The following is a 20072-nucleotide window of genomic DNA, read 5'->3' as shown; positions in this document are numbered from 1 at the left end:
GTGCTGGAATGCTCCTTGCAACAAATGCAAATGCCATTAATATGGTTGTCATTGTGCACTTCCTTGCTGTGTTGCCAGTTCTAAGCTAAATCAAACATCTTTGGGACACTTAAGACATGTAGGTCACAACTAAACATGATCAAATAACTTCACAGATCCGGTAGTTAGTCAACAGTTCGATTGCAGGAAGAACCCTTTGCCAAGCTATGTGATACCATTTGTTTACTTGGTTTTTTCCTAATGCAGGACACACCAGGGCTGATCACCTGGGTGTCTGATGTGCTACTGTACTACAGTACCTAAAACTTATCACAGTATACTTTAAGGTTTTTTAAAAGCTTTACACAGATGATGATCAGATGCCAAAGCAAAAACGTATAAGATAATTTCATTTTTATCTAGTTTGTTTTTAGCTGTGTTTCAATACAGTAAATGGAATAAAATTGGAAAATAAGAGTTCCTATTGTAAATAGATTCAAATATGTGATGTATAAATATTTAATTGATGTAAGCTATGTGGGCCATTATTAGCCGCAGTATATGAGTGTCGGGGTACTTTTTATCAATGAAATGTTTTACTTAATCTGAATAAGGTCTTATACTGTATATCCTATTATGTGAAAAGCAATCACTAAATTGCACTAAATCTTCCACTGTTTTCAAACCAGACATATTCTGTATTGTCTCACTAACCTCTGATTCAGATGCCAAATGTATTGTTGTTGTATGAATTATTTAGTATAATTTGTCAATTGATGGCGTTCTATAAAGGATAAAGTAAAAAAAAAAAACAATATTAAAATGCAATTTTATCATACAGATGCAGCTAGAGCAGCTAGAGCAGTTAGAATGCACGATATGTCAGTAGGTATAGCTTTGTATATACCACAGTGTCATGGACTCAAGTGTGTCACTGTTTTTTTTTCAAAATAATCTGATGCAGGACTGCAAAACTGACAGTTGAATTCTTAAAGTGGTTGTCATACAAGTCAGTACGGTGTTTTTATTATTAACCATTTACTTTAAAACATAATCATATGTATGCATAATAGGGACGATTTCATTAAATACAACAATTACATTGTTGAGATAGAATGTTATTTCCAAGTTGCTACCACAACTTCAAATGCGATATGTCACAAAACTGTAAACAATAATATAAATTCATTTTTAATTACAGACAGTATATAGAATTTTTAGTAATTGTGTGTAAACTAGAACTAGAAAACAGATAATTTTATGTTTGAATTTAATTAAAAAATATATATACCAAGGCTTTAATAACATATCATATTTAAAAGAAAATAAATACAACAAAAAGGTCAGATGAAAATTAAAGCTTTGAGAAGGGATTTGATTGACTTTGTCTTGTACTGTAAGTTGCAAGTTGAAGTCTGCACTATATTTAGATCAAAATATTTAAATTGTAAATATTGCAGTTTGCCATTTTAACTTTATTTGTGTGGGACCTTGGAAAATGTTGATTTTTATATTTCATTTCCAGGTAAACTGCATGTATTTGGCACACTTGAATTAAAAACCACATGTTGTGTTTGTTCTGTTTTACATAGACTCTTTAAAATAAATAAATACCAAAAATCCAAAATTATTGTCAATGTTTGTATTTTGTCTTTGTCCTTTCATGTTATAGCTAGGAGTCAAATTATATACAGTAATTAATCTAAAGCAGAACCTCCAGGTCAGCATGGTTGAAAGCCAGATTAGCATGTATGTGTGAAACACTATGTAACAATTTCTGAAATTCAGAAAACAAAAGTCATTGTCACTTGTGCTACTAATAACCAAAAGAGATTAGCAGCTGTCCAGCTCACAGAAGTGTTTCATACTATTGTGCATCATCATTTGTATTGGGAACATTTCAGATATTAAACTGAGAAAAATATATGGCTTATTCAAATTCAAACTGGGTTTAGAAAGCCAGAAGAATTGAGTACTGATTACTGACACAGCATATATGCACTTATACCGAAGAGCAAGGGCTATCAATAATAAAAGGGCAGTTTCTATTTGATGGAGAAGAAAGAACAAGAGACTCTGGTTGGAAACTATCATTTCCTTACTGATAGCTCTGGGGAAGTCATTTGTATTTCAGGAAGTAACCAAAGAGCAGAGAATACATCTGGGAACAATGTACAGGGAATGGGCCCAGGAAATCAGCCTTGAGTTTATTTACATCTGAAAAAACAGTGTACAGTAAGTCTAAGGGGTACGGCATTGAGGCCGGGCAGAATCCTCCCAGTCGGAGCAGTCAAACAGGACTGAACAGAACACACACTCAATTAGGCAGTCTCCTCCAGTGAACAGGCCAGGGTGCACCGTCAGGATGGACTGGGTACATAAGATGAAGATGAAGGCTGAGGGAGTCTTTTGCTGAGGTCCACAGGAGGTTCCTGAACTCGAATACACGGTAAGTAACCCTACACAGCACAGCCATTGACAGAGCCCAAGAAAAATGGAAATCAGGTAAAGCTCTGCTCAGACACTGAAGGTGACTCCATTTTGACGTGATGAACATCAATACTGGATCTCAGTGGAGCAGGATTTAAATACCCCAGAGCTCATGATGTTGTGAGAGTTCTTACTGCAACCAGGTGCTCTGCCTAAGCTGTCTCCAAGGCAATCAGGGCAGAGCAGTGCATTGACTCCTACCACTGCAACTGTGACTTACACCACAGTGGCACTATAACATGCAGCAATCATTAGTTATTAATTTTACAGAAGTCGGTATGTACTATTTTAATAACAATTTGTAAACAAACTTGCAGTATGCAGGCAGTTGTCCATGAACATGTCTTATCAACTCTATTTCTTTCTAGCAACAACAAGGACTGCACTATATTTACTCTCAGAATATTGTGAGGTTAGTTCCAAGACACCTACAGTAGTTATAACCTCTAGGTGCATTATATGTGAAGATGCTCAAATATAAATTCATGATTATGTGATAAACTAAAACACAGTTTTCATACAGTACATCCATAAACACTCTTTTCAGATACACACAATGGACATACAGTATACTGCATGTTAGTGCTACTGAGTAAGGACTGTGATTCTCCACCAGCGAAGCAGGGACCACAGCATGTCAACATATTCATGAAACAAAGTGCAATTATTAATAATTGCAAAATTCTTTAAGAAATATTTTCAAATATATAAATTGGGTTTTGAACTGAATTAACCTTATAAAGTTGGCAACTCGCCAGCTTGCAGGGTGACTGCCTTGTAATAGGACTATACAATATATCCTATAAGACTAATATGTTATGTTTTTGGAATTAAAACATTCATTTCAAAATCCTTAAACTAAGATGAGTTATGGCCCAGGGAATGGAACCCCCATCTATCCCAACCATACATAACAGTTGGAAAAACTAAGTAAAAAAGTAAATCATTGGGTTACTACACTGTATTGCACAGACATGCTGTTCTGTATTGTATTATATTACATTGAATTAATTCCGAATTAAGCAATATTGCCACTAAGGGAATTTATCTTCTACATTAGGAATTCATAAACATATAACATACAACAATATGACATACTGTATAACAATAACATAATAACAACAACGACAATAATAATAATAATAACAACAACAATAATAATAATAATAATAATAATAATAAGAAGAAGAAGAAGAAGAAGAAGAAGAAGAAGAAGAAGAAGAAATTAAGTTAATCTTGGATCTACTTCAAGATCCCTACATGCCAAAACAATTAAATGTTCAACTACTGAATGCTTCCTTTTTTTATAAAGGAAGTAAAAGCTCTCTTAGTCTTTAAACAGGGGAGCTGGTACCTCTTCCCAGAGGGTAGGAAAGTATATTATAAAAACAGTGGATGAGAGGGGTCATCCAAGGTTTTATGTGTAAATTAATAAAATATTGCCCCATTAGACATTATTGACTCCAAGGATGCATTGATAATCTTCCCGCCAGTCCCAATCACTTTGTTCAACTTATATTTGTTCTGGGAACAAGGCACCTCCCCAGTTTTGAATATTGCACTTATATGGTATTATATTGAAACCATATATGACTCAATAAGCCGTATATACCATATATGTGACTCAATAAGTAATGGGCACAAGGCAGGATGCATCCTAATACAGGGCAAACACCAATTAACCTAGCAGTACTGTATGTCTTTGGACTGCTGAACAGTCCTAGGTGAAAGAGGATGAAGTTAAAATCTGTTAAATAAGCACTTTATATAAAAATAAATCCACTGATACATTCATTCAAATAAATGCTTAAAATGAGGGCAGGCAATCTGTATTGATATTGTTTCCCACAGCAGCTAATCTCAGTTAAGTCAAGTGATGTGTAGGAATGCAAAACCTGTGCCATGAATGGAGTACTACAAGTCACTGGGCTCTGTGTCACTTTAGCCCTTCCCTACTATCAAATACTTCAGTGTTCCATGTGTTTCAAAGTGTATCACATTACAACTAACATACACTTCACAAGTTCTCTGGGACAGAGTAGTTCAAACCCAGCTACTCCAGTCAAAACTTCAGGAGACAGAGGGCACTCTAGATTCTCAAACTGGTTTAAAGAAGAAATATCCTGGACTTTAGAAGAGTTACATTGAAAGAACAGGAGGACATTTTAATCTCTGTCTATTTGCCGGCCATATCATGGAACTAAAATTCATATTGAAGACTTTTAAATCTAATATTTTTGGCCTTGATACTGTGTTTTTTCTACTCATTCTCTTTAGATAAAGAAAACAGATGATTGGGAGTCACTAACATCTATAAAATATATTAAAGTGATTAAATTTAAAGTCTCTATTATCTAAGTCACTGAACATAATAGTTTGTACTATTTTCTATTGTCCATGAAATGTTCAATTGACTGGAGTTATGATTGTTAATAAATGGATTATGGAGATATCAAATAGGCTAAGAGTTGCCTGGCTGACAACATGGATTTAAGAAAGATTATTTTCAGTCTTTTTGTGCTTTATGTAAGTATAAGTTTTCATTAATTTTCTATTTTTTATTTAATGATGTCAATATTACATACAGCATCTAATCATTGCATATAAATGATGAATGTATATGCAGTAAATACATAATGCAGTATTTAATACTGCATGTAAATACATATAAACAGTAACAGTAAGAATGTATATACTTGAAATGGTAATTAGGTTAGGGCAAAAGTAATTAATTTAACACAATCTGTAATCGTTCTAACATAATGTTACAAATTTTAAAAGAGATTACACAGCCATAAAGAGAGATCTAACTATTCAAAGACTTCCACAACTTTTAATGCTCTTAAACAATAAAGTTCTGAGAGTCACATCTGAACTGCAAGATATCTAAGTCAGAAAGCTTGTCTTTTTCAATTTTCAGTACATGAATTATATAGTTAGGCTTTTGTTACTGCTCAAATGAAGACCTAAAGTCTTGTACTACTAGCCTTAAATATTGACAAATATTCTTATTATTGCAAAAGAATAGTGCAAAGACAACAGTACATGAAAATAGCTTAAATAATGCATTAAATAAAAAATATTTGGATTTTGTACTTAGAGGCACAATCTCATAAAAACATTAAGTGCCATCTACCTTCATAAACAAACACTGAATTCAAATTTTAATTGAGTATAAGTAAACAAACAAAATTGTTAAAACAAATGGTCTTTGCCTTTAGTCACATTTTATCTCTTATCACTCATTTTCAGAGAGCAGATAAAAATTAATATAATGCTAATGGTACTGTAAGTTAACTATTCAGATACACAATAAAGCAAAATAAAAGTACTCTTCAGAATTTATTTTTTTCTCAGAGCAAATTTGTTGCCATCATTATCCATTTTTAAGGCTCTTACAAAGTGTTTTGTTGCTATTTTTTCACAATAATTCTATAAACACATTTATGTAATGTGACTATTTTAAGTCACAGGAGTTTAAAACAACTCTTCTGGCAAAGTGTGGATCTACATAAAAGTAACTTTTTATCAATGTAATATATTAAAAAGATGTGAAGGGATATTGTAAACCGATTGCTGGAGGAAGCTGCTAGGATGTACAGTATTTGTAAGGTATGATCATACAGTTCTTCAAAGGTTGCTTTCTGCAGTGTGTTTCTTTAGCCCAAAAGAGTAAAAAAATATGATTTATTGTTTGCACATGGTTACATACCAAACACACAACAATACATAAAGTAAAAAAAAAGAAATACATTTAAAAAAGTAAGAGAATATACAAATCATCAGCAAGTTAAAAGAGCGAGGCAGGCACATATTAGAAGTGCAGTGCCAGTGCAATGTAGAGCAGAGTGAAAACAATACCCACTGAGCAGTAAACAACAGCTGTAGGTACAGTGTGGAGGTATGGAACCATTGATTTTGGTTTAGAAGGAATGCCACTGAGCAGAGGTTCACAGCAGTGTGAAAGAAATCACAGGTGCTGTCTAAACAGATGTGTTTTGAGGGGAAGATAAAAAAAATGATCAGGGACTAAGCAGTTCTGACTTCAAAGAAATATGCACATCGAGTGAACTAAGCACTGAAAAATTGGAAGTTGCAGAACTTTTATTAAGTTTAGAGAAAGAAAAATTTTACAGTGGGAGTCAGTGGAGAAGGAAGACAATGTGAGAGATTGAGGGAAGGTGATGAAACAGTAATCAGAATAATCAAGAGGTGTGAACAGAAAAGGGAGTTGTAGTAAGTAGGGAAGATCAGAGTTAACCACCTGCTTTGTATACAAAAAGAGACAGGGAAAGGTAGAAGTTTTTACCTTCAGAAAAATGACTTTGAGATATGTACTTCATAAAAGACTAAACCAGAACTAAGAATGTATTAGTTTACTTGTTTATTTGTATATTGTCTTGATGCATTGTCTGCACTTTATGTTTTTACACTTGTTTTAACAATCAAGAGACTTTCTTTAAGTAGGAATTCCATTGTACCAGTACATGTACCGGCTACATATGGCAATAAAGTTCAAGTTCAAGTTATTACATATTTTACAATAACTTAATAGATTGAAGGGCTTTAATGGGTCACTATTTCAATATCAGTCTTGGACAGCCACAGCTTCTCATATTTAAGAGGTAATCTAAGTTTCTGTTTAGTTAAAGCCATTGTAACAGTGGTAATTTAGATCTCATGAAGTGGATTATAAACAATTTTTGTGTTCAACAGACCGACTACATGAGATCTTAATTACCAATGTTTTGTGGTAACAAGATACAAAAATTAAAGCTTAAAAATGGGGGAATTAAGAATGAAGAATTTTGGAATTAAGTATGAAAGACACCTTAGCAATTAAGTCAACAAGCTGTTGAATTCGGCATATAAGAGGTGGAATTAAAATCACACGATCCTGTGATTCTCAGGACTTGGAATGGTCATACAGTAGCACTATTATATGAAGGGCATCCCCATAGGCACATATTTAGAAATTCTGTTTATTGGATTTGTCTGTATAATGCTCTTGTCTTTCACTTACGTTTATTGCTTTTCATTAAACTACAGTACATCTATTAGTCATGGTGTTCTGGTGTATGTATCATTAAGTGCCTTTAAAATAACTTAAATGAACAGGAGAAACATTTGTTATAAGTAGTGTAGAAACTTAAAATTTTCAGATTAGATTTGACCTTATATGAGTATAGTCTGGAAATTCACATTTTGTTTTATGTGTTGTTCATGGAATGTGCAAAAATAGAAACAGTTGAATGAAAAAATTATGTACTGTGTATCAAGAGAAACATATCACTCTATATATGTTTTTTAAATTTATACAGTTTTCAAATATTGATCAAATGTTTTAGAGTCATTTTGATTAATTGATCATTTGGTTAAAAACTGTGATACTGAAGTGACTTGCTTAATGCGTTTTGCACTATTAGAACTATATCACTTCATTGATAAGCACATTGAGTACAGGCAATGAGGTGGATTGACCAGCTCAGTGTCAAGCCTCATAAAATTGCTGGAAGGCACTGTTGCTCACAACTACTAACCTTTCAAGATATTAAACTCAAACAGTCTGTCAATGATAGGGCATTCAATGATAGAACGTGACTTTTAGTGATCAGCTGCTACCTTTCTTCATTGCACTGCACTGATCAATTCCTAGGACCTCACTTGCTGCCCTTCCTGTGGGTTCGTCTGGATATGACAACTTTCCAACAGGAAAAAACATATTAACACATGGGTACATGTTGTCTGTGTAACAATGACTTTCTTGAGAGATAAGAATTTTGCGGTCATGCAATGGATGTGCTACTTGTGTGGGCCCCATTTAAATTTTTGCAGGATAATCTTAGATGATGTGATGAAACTACACACATCTAGAACTTAGGGACTCATGAAGAGGTATACAATTGTACTTGTGCAAGTGTGATAAAAATTGTTACAACTGGAAGAAGGGTCACAATATTTTTTTTTAAATAGTTTAATCTGAAGTGTTAACCTAGCCAAGACACAGATAGTCAAAGGGAGCATTCTGGTGAATTACTCTGTTTGATCAAAATAATAATTCACCACACAAAAACACACCACAACAATACAGGGGAAGAAAAAGGAGGGAAGGAACAAAAAGAATGACAGAGAGATGAAGATAAAAAAATATTTTTAATGCGAGAGGACATTATGATCTGTCTTGGAAACCAGATTCTGGCTAAGTAATTTGAACCTTGTTGTAGATAACTTATTTTTAAGAAGTTCTGGTTATTCTTTATTGTGGAATCCTCAGGCAAGACACATTCTCTCCTAATTGGGTGATGTATCTTTAGAATATAATAGAATCTAATTCGCTTTGGGGCATTTTTGTTGTAGGAAGGGTGATTTAGACCTGGGTCCTATTCTTCATTTAGGACACAGTTTTGATCTCTCTTGTTGGCCTATCAAGGTACTAGTATAGGATTACCAGTTACGGTTTTAGTATTGTGGGTCTCCTGATGAGTCAATCAGAGGCCTCTGATTACGTCATTTAATATGTGCTTTTGTTCATTGTTAATAAGTATTATTCTATCATGGTATGACTCTGATTCTATTGCTTTTCCCAAGAGCTGTGCCAGAGAATAAAGGACTTATGTGTCTCCATTTATACCTACCACTTGGGTATTTTTTTTTAAATTGGTTTACTTCCAGCCTCTATTTGCCTGACCCCACAGTTTTTAACAGCAGAATGGATCAAAATCCCAAATCTCATGTGTTATCTATATTTTGCACTGGTCCTATTTTTTGTTATTCTCAAACTATAAACCCTGTAAATCAACCTGTCGATGACACATGTTAGTAAAAGACTACTTTACACACCAATGTTTAATAAAATGCCTTTACTTCCACTACAAAAAAACAAACAAACATTTACTCAATGACAAAATTTATTACAATTAGAAATTGTAGGTTTCTTTTGATTTTCAGTATATATTAGTAGAAATGGAGGCAATGTATTGCTACAGCACCTTAGCATACCAAAGGGCATAGACTACTTGATAAAGTAAATATCTGAAAAGTACAGTATATCTCATTATTAAGCAGTGAAAAGCTAAAAATAATACTCCTTTTTAGATATCCACAAGGCCAAAGGAATTTAAAATAAAAAAGTACTGTATATAGTATCCTAAATAAGTGGAAGAATCTGCAGAATAATCTGGAATATTGTGGATTTAATCCTTTTAATAACATGCAGAGAAGTTATTTGAAATGAACAATTTCATGAAAGCGAACTTCATTAAATACCACAGAAAATGCCTTAAGACAAGTCATTTGAACTTTGCAAAACAACATTTTTATAACTTTATTTTTTCCCATAATGGTAAACTATGTTTCAGGGAAGCATGCACAAAATAATTCTTTGTGCCTATTGTCAAACATGTGGAATGATCATGTGGTTTGACTTTAGCTGTACTTGATTGAAGATCAGTGAAATACAAGGCACAAATTGTGATCTCATCTGCTCATAGGCAGTCTGTTCAGAATTTCTGTTTCTAATCTGGCAATAACCTTAAACTTTAAACCAGTAGTAGGGTGAGCATTTATCTGCCCTGTAGTTCAGGACAGGTGACGGAACTATGAAAAACATTGCAAATAGCGTTCAATGGAAAATGGTGTAAAAATAGTGTGAAACTGCTGTATCAGTAACTACAGTACATATATAAAACAATTAGGCTAATTTTAAGCAGAAAAAAGCAACAGTGACTGGGTGCATGATCAATCAAGCTTCTGAATCATTAGTTTCATTTCTGTCTCCTTTGGTGCTAATCTGCTTTGTATTTACTGTATATCACCAGTTATTTTCTGCATTGATTTGGTAGAACACTGAGCTTTCAAAGAAGGAAAGAAAAATACTATTTATACTATTAATATTTTAAGGTATTATAAGTTGTGTGCAAAGGCTTCCAGCTTGAAATAAAAACAAATAACTTCATAGATTTTATTAGTTACATACATTTTCAGAAATACAAGATTAGATGTAACTGATGTAAGATTAGTACATAAATATTATTAATCAAAAATAATTAATACACAGTACCTAATACAGTTATACTTTTTAAAAACTAATTTACACCTGAAATGTATTTTGAGAATACACCCTGACTTTATCATTTGAGCTCTGTACTCAAGTAATGCCTTAGGAGATTCATCCTGAATCATCTGGCCTTGTACTGTATGTGTGTGGTTGATGGCTAATATGTGGTTGATTACTGAGCTGCCAGGAATTATGAAGCTATAGAAGCAGCACATAACTCACACTTCAGAAGAGTATGACAATATACTGTACAACCCACAGAGCATCTACTATACATGTATCTTAAAAGATATACTTAGGGTTTCAGATATATATTATGACCTATACTAACAAATACTTTGTCTTCCTTTCTATAGCCTGTCATTCACTGTGAGGTCTCAGAACATCTCTCTTTATTCATACTTCTGAAAAAGTACTGTGAAGCTCTATCATCCTTCTCCAATGTTACAGGTACAGTCATTTTATTTTCTTTTTTTACATATTTGTTTTCAATTATAAAAGAGCTATTAATAAATTAAAAGCTTTAAAAAGTCATATTTTAGTATACTGACGTGGCTGGTGATTTATCAGAACAGAAGCGCAAGAGACCGGAGAGTGAAAAGTGAAACTTAAATAATAAATTACTGGCCAGCAGGGCTTAATCAAGCCAGGCTGGTCAGTAATTTGGAGGTACGATCCCAGGAGAAGCCGAGCTAACTGCAACCCTGGTGAAAAGCAGCTGCTAAACACAGCCTGGTGGTTGGAAAAATGGAGTCTCGGGTATGGAAGAAATAAAATAGTGAGACCCCTGAAAAGTGAACCAAATGGGCTTAGAAGGGTAGTCCTCATAAGTGCCAGGGGGGCTGGTCGGCAAACGTCAACGTGGTAGCCAATGAAAAGAATAAATGTGGAATGGAGTTCTGGCTAGAATCTGAGAGTGCTATGTCAGATGATGCAGAGAGCAGGCTAGGAGCTAAGGCTGCTGCACTGGGCAACACTGAGAGCTGAGGCTTCTGCGCAGTGCAAAGCACAGTCTTGAAACCAAATAGCCCCCAAAAAACAGTCCGCCAGTAGGAAGCAGGGAGTCTTGGGTATGGGAGGAACTGAATGGTGAGCCTCCTGGGAAATAAGCCTGATGGTTTTGAAGGGCAGACTTGAGGCCACTGAGACTGCTGGGCAGAGTGAAGGCTGGCTGGAGGCCGCTGACATTGTTGCGCAGACTGGAGTGCAGGCTTGAGGTAAAAAACTTTAAAAAAGACAGCATCAGGTAGGGTAGAAACCAAATAGCGAGCCTACTAAAAAAGGGGACCAAATGGGTTACAGAGTGAAGGCCGATGGAGATACGTGCTAGTGAAAACCTGGGGTGAGAGATTAAAAAATGTAAAGTGCCTCAACTTCAAATAGAAAAGTGGGAATTGAGTAATAAGCTAATTAACATGGATCACGAAAAGGTGATCCGGTCAGAGCAGCAAACCCTGGAAAACTGTGATCCCTCATGAGAATGTGACAGTTTCCCAGGGCAACCTCTAGCCGAAGGACACCGTCATGACAATTAGGGTATGATTTCGTGAAAAAACAGCATAAAAAAACAGGGGAAGAAGAAGGAGGAGGGGAGTAACAAGATAAATGACAGAGAGAAACAGAGAAATAAAAATTATCTACCTCTAAACTTCTGTTATGAGTTGAGATGAAGGAAATATTGCATGAAATCCCAATGAAATTAATAGATAAATGAGATGAAATTGTATCTTTTAATAAGTCATTTAAAGTATTACATAATTATATTTATTATGTAAAACTCTTTCCATGATATTAATCCACCTGATTCCAATCCCTTAATTATGTTACTGTAGGTAAAACAGGTGTTTGCTTATTATTTCACATACACTATTTCTTAATTATTCATTTTTTCTTACTTCATACACTATTGTGTCTTAAAAAACATTGAATTAGTATTTATAAACCTTTTTGTTATTTCACTAAATACTGGTTACAATGAAACAAGCATATCACAGTAAAAAAAAAATAATTTCCATGATTATATTCGGGTTTCACAAGTACTGTATAGTACTGTACATTTAAAGTTGTATTTGTAATTGCAAAGTTTAACAAGTGTGAATCCTTACTGGCTAAAATGTATGATAATCACCACCATGCTTTTGAATTCTACAGATGAAAAAGAAAAAAATATATCACCCTGTTGATTCTCAGAGTCATGGCCCAGCAAAGGTTATTTTTCAGCACTTTGATAGATCACTGGTATGATGGTGCCTAAGGATGTAGAAACCATAACTAAAAATATAGCAGCATTACCACTTTCTTGCCTGATCTTGTCAAATTTCAGAAACTCAGCAAGGCTGCACATGGATAGCATCAGGGTAAGGAACCAGCATTGACAACTAAGCTGTCACTGAGTTATTGAGGTATCACTACTGTATATGGCACTCTTGCTGCTGCAACAAAATATGCACCAAAATTAATCCAGTATGGTGACTGGGGTCACTGAGCTTTAGGTATCCTGGGTCTCCTATATAAATTCCACTTTTTCCTTCCATATCTAAATATCCTTGAAGCAATTTCTCACTTTCTACCCAATCTCACTTTCTACCCACTGTGTAGACGGGCTGTTGCACATTCTCTGGTGGGTGATGTACTTCATTAGTGGATGAACCTTGTCTTCTCCACTACGTAAAGGACTTTGTGTGGAAGAGTACTATTTAGATCTAATTAATTATTTTAAGGAAAGTATAAAGTTTAAATACCATTAAAATATATTTTAATCAATATTAGGGTATGAACCAAAAGAGAAATGCAGTGACCACAGTACTAGGTACAGCAACAGACATTCTTTGCTTCAGCTGGTCATGTGTATAAACATGAATTAAGTTTGTTAAATGATATTTCTGGTTACTCACAAGCTACTGATATTGTGTTGTGTTTCTGTGTCTTTCAAAAAATAAAACACTATAAACAGTTATAAAAATAAGTAGCTTGGCTACATAAAAATCACAATAGTGATATATATAAATAAATAAATAAATATCCTTAGTGTAAAAGAACTAGTAGTTTTGTCTTTTCTTTTTTTAACAAAAAACACACACCAATTTAGCACATAGTTCTTGATACTAGATTTAATGGACACCCCTGGGCCCTGAGTGAGATTAAAAGAAAGCTGTGGTCATTAGGGAAAAAAATGGCAAAACATTCTATGACAGAGAGATTTAGCAGCTCCTAAAACAAAGGTTCTCTTTATATAGAAAGCTTTAATCTCCAAGAATTCAAGTCAGGCAAGCACAGCAGGATGAAATAAAAATCCCAAATACCTGGCTATAATCTGTGGCTATATTTATATAGTCTATAAACAGAGTAGACTTTAAAACTGTTTTTATTTTTATTTCATGATGAAAACTTTTCCTTTGAAATAAGAATAGACTCTTCAAAACATATTTTAATTAATTTGTACTCTTAACATACTACAAAAAATAATGATAAAGGCACAATACATCTTCATTAAATTTAAGAAAAAATCCTTGTACATTTTAATTAAAAATTAAATACAATCTTATTATACTGGATTGATCATAGCTGTTCATCAAAATATTTCTCCATTTCTCAATGCAGACAACTTTGAATATATTCAAATCAACCCATTATCAAACAAACCACTTTCATTGTTTCATCAATCACAATTTGTGTCAGATGATTGCTCTGATTGGCACTAAAGGTTAAATCATTTAAATGTTTATCTTTTCTGTTGTTGATCTGGCTGTATTCTTTACATTGTTGTGCTGAGCCATGGCATTTTATACAAACTCTTATTTCAGTAGTTCTGTCAAATACTTAATAACTTAACAAGACCACAAATATAAAGCAATATTTATATTTCCATGCCTGGCTGAGGAAATCACAGTGTTCAACTTAAGGTCAAGGCTGTCAAAACCTCCAAAAGGGATTAAAATAACTGCACATCACTGATGCTAATTTCTTCAGTGATGAAGCTATTGATCGAATTGGTTCAGAGCAAAGCTTTGGAGGAACACCAATCAGAGAGTGTGCAACCTGGTGTGAAGTGAATGAGAATTTTATATGGTACAGGTGATGGAATGTAATTGAGTGTACAGGTGGCAGAAGAGCCAACAAACCTTAAATTCGTTTACATTGGACTTCAGTGGTTGGCTGTGGAAAATGATGCACTGCACTAGAAATAGTAGCCTGAGATAATCTGCACTGACATTGAATAGATTAGGGACCAGTGGTAATAACTTGCTGACGTTTGCTAAAACATGTGAAGGATTTTACATATAACCCCATGGAAAAAGAAGAAAAAATAACAGCTAATGTAATGTTCTTAGTGTTTGTCCCAAAGAAAAAGAGCAGTGGTCCAGAGGACAAACAGGAGTCAGGTGTGCTTTAGAGGCCAACCGGTGGTGGAGGGGGAAGAGTAAAGGGTTGTCATCACCCCAGCTGGATACTAGCACAAGGGATTGTAAGGGAGCCACATAGATGTTTCAACGTGGACTGCAATATGGGCACTGGGAGTGGTGACAGTTGAGAATGAGGAACCTGAGCCTAGTGCAGACTAATGCCTTGCAATCACACACTCAGGGAGTAGAGGGCATCCAAAACCAGGGTGACTCCTACAGGAACAGCAAAAGTGAGAACTGGGGAAGGGAAAATGATGAAAATATTGAAGATAGGCTGTAGGTGTGGTGGGCTGGACACTCATCCAGAAAAGAAGAGAAATAGGGAGAGAGGATGAAAGCATAGTGAGCAGGGATTGCAGAAAACAGGGGAGGAGTGATGACATCAGGAAAAAATTGACCAGATGCAAGACATTGGTGCTGGGAGCTAGTTATTTTCTGTGGAGAGATTGAGGTTAAAGAGCAGCTTGCTCGAGAAGAAGCAACGAAGCAAGAAGCAAGAAGCTCGAGAAGAAGTTGCTCGAAAGCAACTTCTATCCCTTGGAGCCTTGACTTGGAGGAGCCAAATGTGGTTGGATTGCCGAGTTGCAAAACTGCCAAGTGTGAGGGGATGATGAGGTAAGAGAGGCACAGGAGTAACTAAGTTAAGGTCTAGCAATCCTAAGCTTAAGTATGTTATTTCAATTTGACCTCCTTTTTAAACTTCTTTCAACTTCATATCAGTCTTTTCGAGCTTGACCAGACCTAATGAAAATTTGGCACGGATTTAATCATTATCTCATGCATCTGTGGTGTATATTACTTAAGCTTTCTAAATATCCAGCTAACATTATGACAGAAATATAGAGGAGTCTTTTAATAACTATTTCAACATAATGATGGTAATGACAATAGTGCTTTGACTTTTTGCTATGGATATGTATCGTCACATGCTGATACAGTATATCTGTCTTGCTTTCAGCTCCTGTTTGACAGCCCAGCTCATGTAGGCTGAAACATACAGTACAGTTGGGTTTATATGAAAAATATGCAATTCTTGCAGGAGTGAAAGTGTTGGTTCAACAAAAAATGCAGAATTTGGAAAACAGAATTTTTTTCTTTCCAAATTATTGAATGTCCATTTTCTATGGAAGCCCGTTTACAGGTAGTAAAAAAACGGGAACAGGAACAGAAACTAAACTCTTAACGGGGCCAGGCAAATCCAGGTCCCGGATGCAGAGCCCGGGACCTGGATGTGCCTGGCCCCTTTAAGGGTTTAGTTTCTGTTCCCGTTCCCGTTTCCCCTGCCGGTCCTGACCTGGTCCTGGTTTTTTAATCGTTTGTCTCGGATGGATAGCCTGGCCTTGGACTTTTGCTTTGTTTTGGATTTCCCTTTTGACTCAACACTGGATTGTTTGTCTCGGCCACACCACCAGCACTTCATAGACACGCCCCCCCGTTTTAATTCCCGTATCCTGCATGCCTTTTTCCCAGTGTTTCCTCACTCTACCTTGGATTGTACCATCTGCACAGGGTCCGGAAAGAACACACCCTGACAATAGACACACCTTCGAACCAGGGCCAAATTTCCCAAAAGCCAATTAAACTCATTTTATTTAGTTGGACTATGAGAAAAAACTGGATCACCTGGCAAGAACCCATATGAACATACTCAAACATATACACACTATACACAAATAGCATCCCAGGTCCAGAACTAAAGCCAGGGCCCCAGCGCTGCAAGGTAGCAATGCTAAATTTAGGAACACCATTTATGAGTTAAACTAAATCAAACTAGTCTTACACTCATAAGACTTTAATATTTGAGTGGAATGGTACTATTAAAATGTTAGGACCAATCTATGTACAGTACATGAAAGCATTAATGACCACAAGTTAAATTAGGATAGTAAAGAAAAAACAAAAAAACATTGTTCTTGTTTACAACATGGATGACTAACAGTATGTCCCATCCAGGGTGTGTCCCACCTTGCGCCCAGTGTTTCCAGGAATAGGCTCTGGGTCACAGTGACCCTGAATTGGATAAGTGGCTATTGAAAGTGACATGATGTGATGGTGTATAAAAACGCATTGGGTGCCCACAACTCTGCACGCATCTTTTCTCAAACTGAGCATTTCTGTCTCATCAGAAACAAATGTCTCTTGCACTCAGCGTTGCGAAGACCTTACCTTAATCATGTTTGCTGAAGTATTATGTACACTATCCCTTTATATTTGGCAGCTTGTTGTGTCATTATTAGTATTTAACTGAACTACTGAAATGAAGGTGCCAAGATTTATTTATATTGTATTTCACACAACCTTTTGAAAATAAATGCATTATATATGAATTCAGGGGCACTGTAGTCCACAGCCTATCACTGGAAGCACTGGGTGCAAAGTGGGACATACTCATGGATGGGACACCTGTCCACCGCAAGAGTACTTATATTAAGTATTGCCAATATGCAAGATTAAAATTCGATCTCCTTCTGAAGTTCTGTTAAATAACACCCAAACCATGAGTGTGTTCACACTTAAACAAAGTAGATTATGTAAATCATACTTATTTGCTTTAATTCTGGCAAGTTAAACTACTTTTCTAGCTGAATCAAGAGTAGCATTAACAGAGGGAGTGATGCTAATATGCATGGACATCAGAGATAAAAATTGGTGGTTCTAGTTATTAAAACACTGGAGCAGAAACTTCAGATGTGATTTTTTGTCTGCCGCACTATAGCATTTAAAGCGACTGAGAGGAGACAAGGAGACAAGAAGACCACAAACTGACATATATAATATTGTTTTTGAATTGGTATTCTACAGATACTATACCCATACAGAAACAAATAATCAATAAAAATAAGTTTAAGGTCAAAGAGAAAACCTATTCTGTAAAAGGAGGAACTTTCAATGATATCAAAATATAAATACCTAGTTCCTACTTGTTTTCATTTAGTATTTTTTGATTTCCCAGTGTATTCTCTTGAAAAAAGCAATAAGAATTTGGACTATATACAAAGACTTTTGACTGCTTCTATTAAGTCAATTGATTTCTCTAAAAGACTGTAAGAGAACAGCAAATGAAAAAAATATTACTTTAGCTTTTACATCAATTAAATAAGTTTTTTAAGAAGCAAACATAACATATAATTTCAGTGTCCCTTGTGCAGCCTGGAAAACCTAGTTATTATACTACCATCTTTTTTTTAAACTTTTCTTAAGCAGTAATTAACCTGAAGATTAAATCAGCTGCCTTTTGTGCCTTTCTTAATAATTCCTCTGTTAATTTAAAAGAACAATAAGAGTTATCCTGTCCAGAATCCTTCCCTTAAACCTGAAACAAAGTAGATCTTCCTACTTATCTTTCATTTTCGTTTTCTTTTTAGAGAGCTGTGTTCAGCAGACTTCAATATTTAAGTCGATATTGCATGGCTCAGGCAGAGTTAGAAGAAAAACATCTTTGGTTTCAGTCAGCAGGGTGTTTTCTGACTAGTGTTTCTCAGAAGATGACTATGTCTTTGTGCCCCAGCTAGTTTTTCATTCATCAGCTGAAATATCACCTGGCTGAGGATTTAACAAAGCTGAAAACAATAAAACATAATTTTAAAACTTAAAAAAATATAAATTAAGATTAATCCACAACCACACATGTATTGCTCTTAAAAGATTTATATTGCTTTTCTTAGAATCCTTAAATCCTTCTTTTGCAAGCATTTGGATGAAAAAAACATAATAAATGTACATTTATTTCAGATTGCATTAAAATATTTATTGAGTGTAACACAAACTAGGGACCTCTTTAATACATAATACATAATACAAAAGGATGGGTTAAAGACTTATGATTAAAATTACATTTATGTAGATTTTCTCTAATCCAGCACCACTCAACTAAGTAGGATACAAAAATCAAATGTTCTTAAGTTATTAGCATTCTGAATGTTATTAGCAGTGCATGAACAGTCTTGGAGATGAATACATTGGTAGACAACTGGCTATAATACACCTTCAAATGTTTAACCAATAAATTAAACACATAATAAAGGGTTTACATTATATTTTTATATTTATTTATTTTATATTTATATATTTACATTATATTTATTTTTTATTTACATCTTTCATTAACTCCACTGTATTTTCTTTAGTTAGTTTAAATTTGATGGGTTAATTTAACTTGCCATTATTCTGTGGATCTGCCAGTCTAGGGAGAGTGAAGTCACGTGCTCTCAGTCTCACCTTACTCCACCTGGAGCCATGGATGGACACTAGCTTACAGTGAACCTCAGCAGAATAACCTGCTAACTGGTGTACGACAGTTAATATTTATATAACTAATTTAAAACAAAGAATTTTACCAGCAATTGAAGGTTGCCTTAACTTGTTTTCTGAACTTCCGTCATTTTATGTTTGTAGATATGTGTTGTAATCAGTCTAATTCAGACAGAAAACAAATTTGCTTATAAATACAATATTCCACACTTTTATTTTGGAAAGTACCAGAATTGCTTCTTTATGGATTTCTTCACATAATGCGGTCTCTATGGCTAAAGACCTTCTCTCGAAGATTGATTGCTCATTTGTTCACCACTCCTTCTGAAAATACCCCATCTTGAGAAATAAAATAATTAAAATAATAACTTAAAATATTATTATTATTTACATTAAGACCTCTTTTCAAAATACTCACTTTATATTTATCTTAATACAAACACAAATACAAGTTCACTACCACATAAAAACGCTCTGGAAAACAACCAATCTAATGTTAACTGAATAGCAAACAAAGTTGATTTCCTACAAATTAATAAATCTTGGTTAAAAATAAACTGTATATGTGCTCTACACAGTATTTTTGAGCACTCTCCATTCCATATGTTAAAGCCTCCTCAGTGCCTTAGAGCAATTAAATACAGGGTTTTCCATTAATCTTTATATAATAGCACTAGCCTATAGGCACCTAAAAAATCCCAGGTGTTGCTGTTTTGTATAAAGCAAAGCAAACCGTGGCTGATTTGTGCATGGGCACTTGGAGAACTCCAATGAGAGTTTGCTTATGTGCTTGGTTTGAACCTCTGATGTCTGGACTATTATAATAAATGTGATTTTATATAGCGCCTTTAAGGGTGGCTTCTCATAACACTTTACAGAAAGACAACAACAAT

The 20072-nt window shown here is 34.7% G+C and overlaps 1 protein-coding gene across 3 annotated transcripts in view; it reads left to right on the top strand.

Annotated features, from left to right (window-relative positions):
• The first annotated feature begins 4462 nt into the window (after positions 1-4462).
• LOC102683391 (corticotropin-releasing factor receptor 2) overlaps positions 4463-20072 on the top strand; it is a 136418-nt gene continuing 120808 nt past the window's right edge. For 2 of the 3 annotated variants that reach the window (XM_015354326.2, XM_015354325.2), the window contains exons 1-2: positions 4464-4995; positions 10882-10975. In XM_015354326.2, coding sequence (XP_015209812.1) covers positions 4954-4995; positions 10882-10975 — 136 coding nt within the window. In that variant the 5' untranslated portion in view covers positions 4464-4953. Of the gene's footprint in view, positions 4996-10881; positions 10976-20072 lie in introns of all 3 variants that reach the window. The other variant, XM_015354327.2, reaches the window with a different exon arrangement.

This window comes from Lepisosteus oculatus, chromosome 6, assembly GCF_040954835.1.
Source record: "Lepisosteus oculatus isolate fLepOcu1 chromosome 6, fLepOcu1.hap2, whole genome shotgun sequence".
NCBI classification, from domain to species: Eukaryota; Metazoa; Chordata; class Actinopteri; order Semionotiformes; family Lepisosteidae; genus Lepisosteus; species Lepisosteus oculatus.
This window is presented reverse-complemented; position numbering and strand designations above follow the sequence as displayed.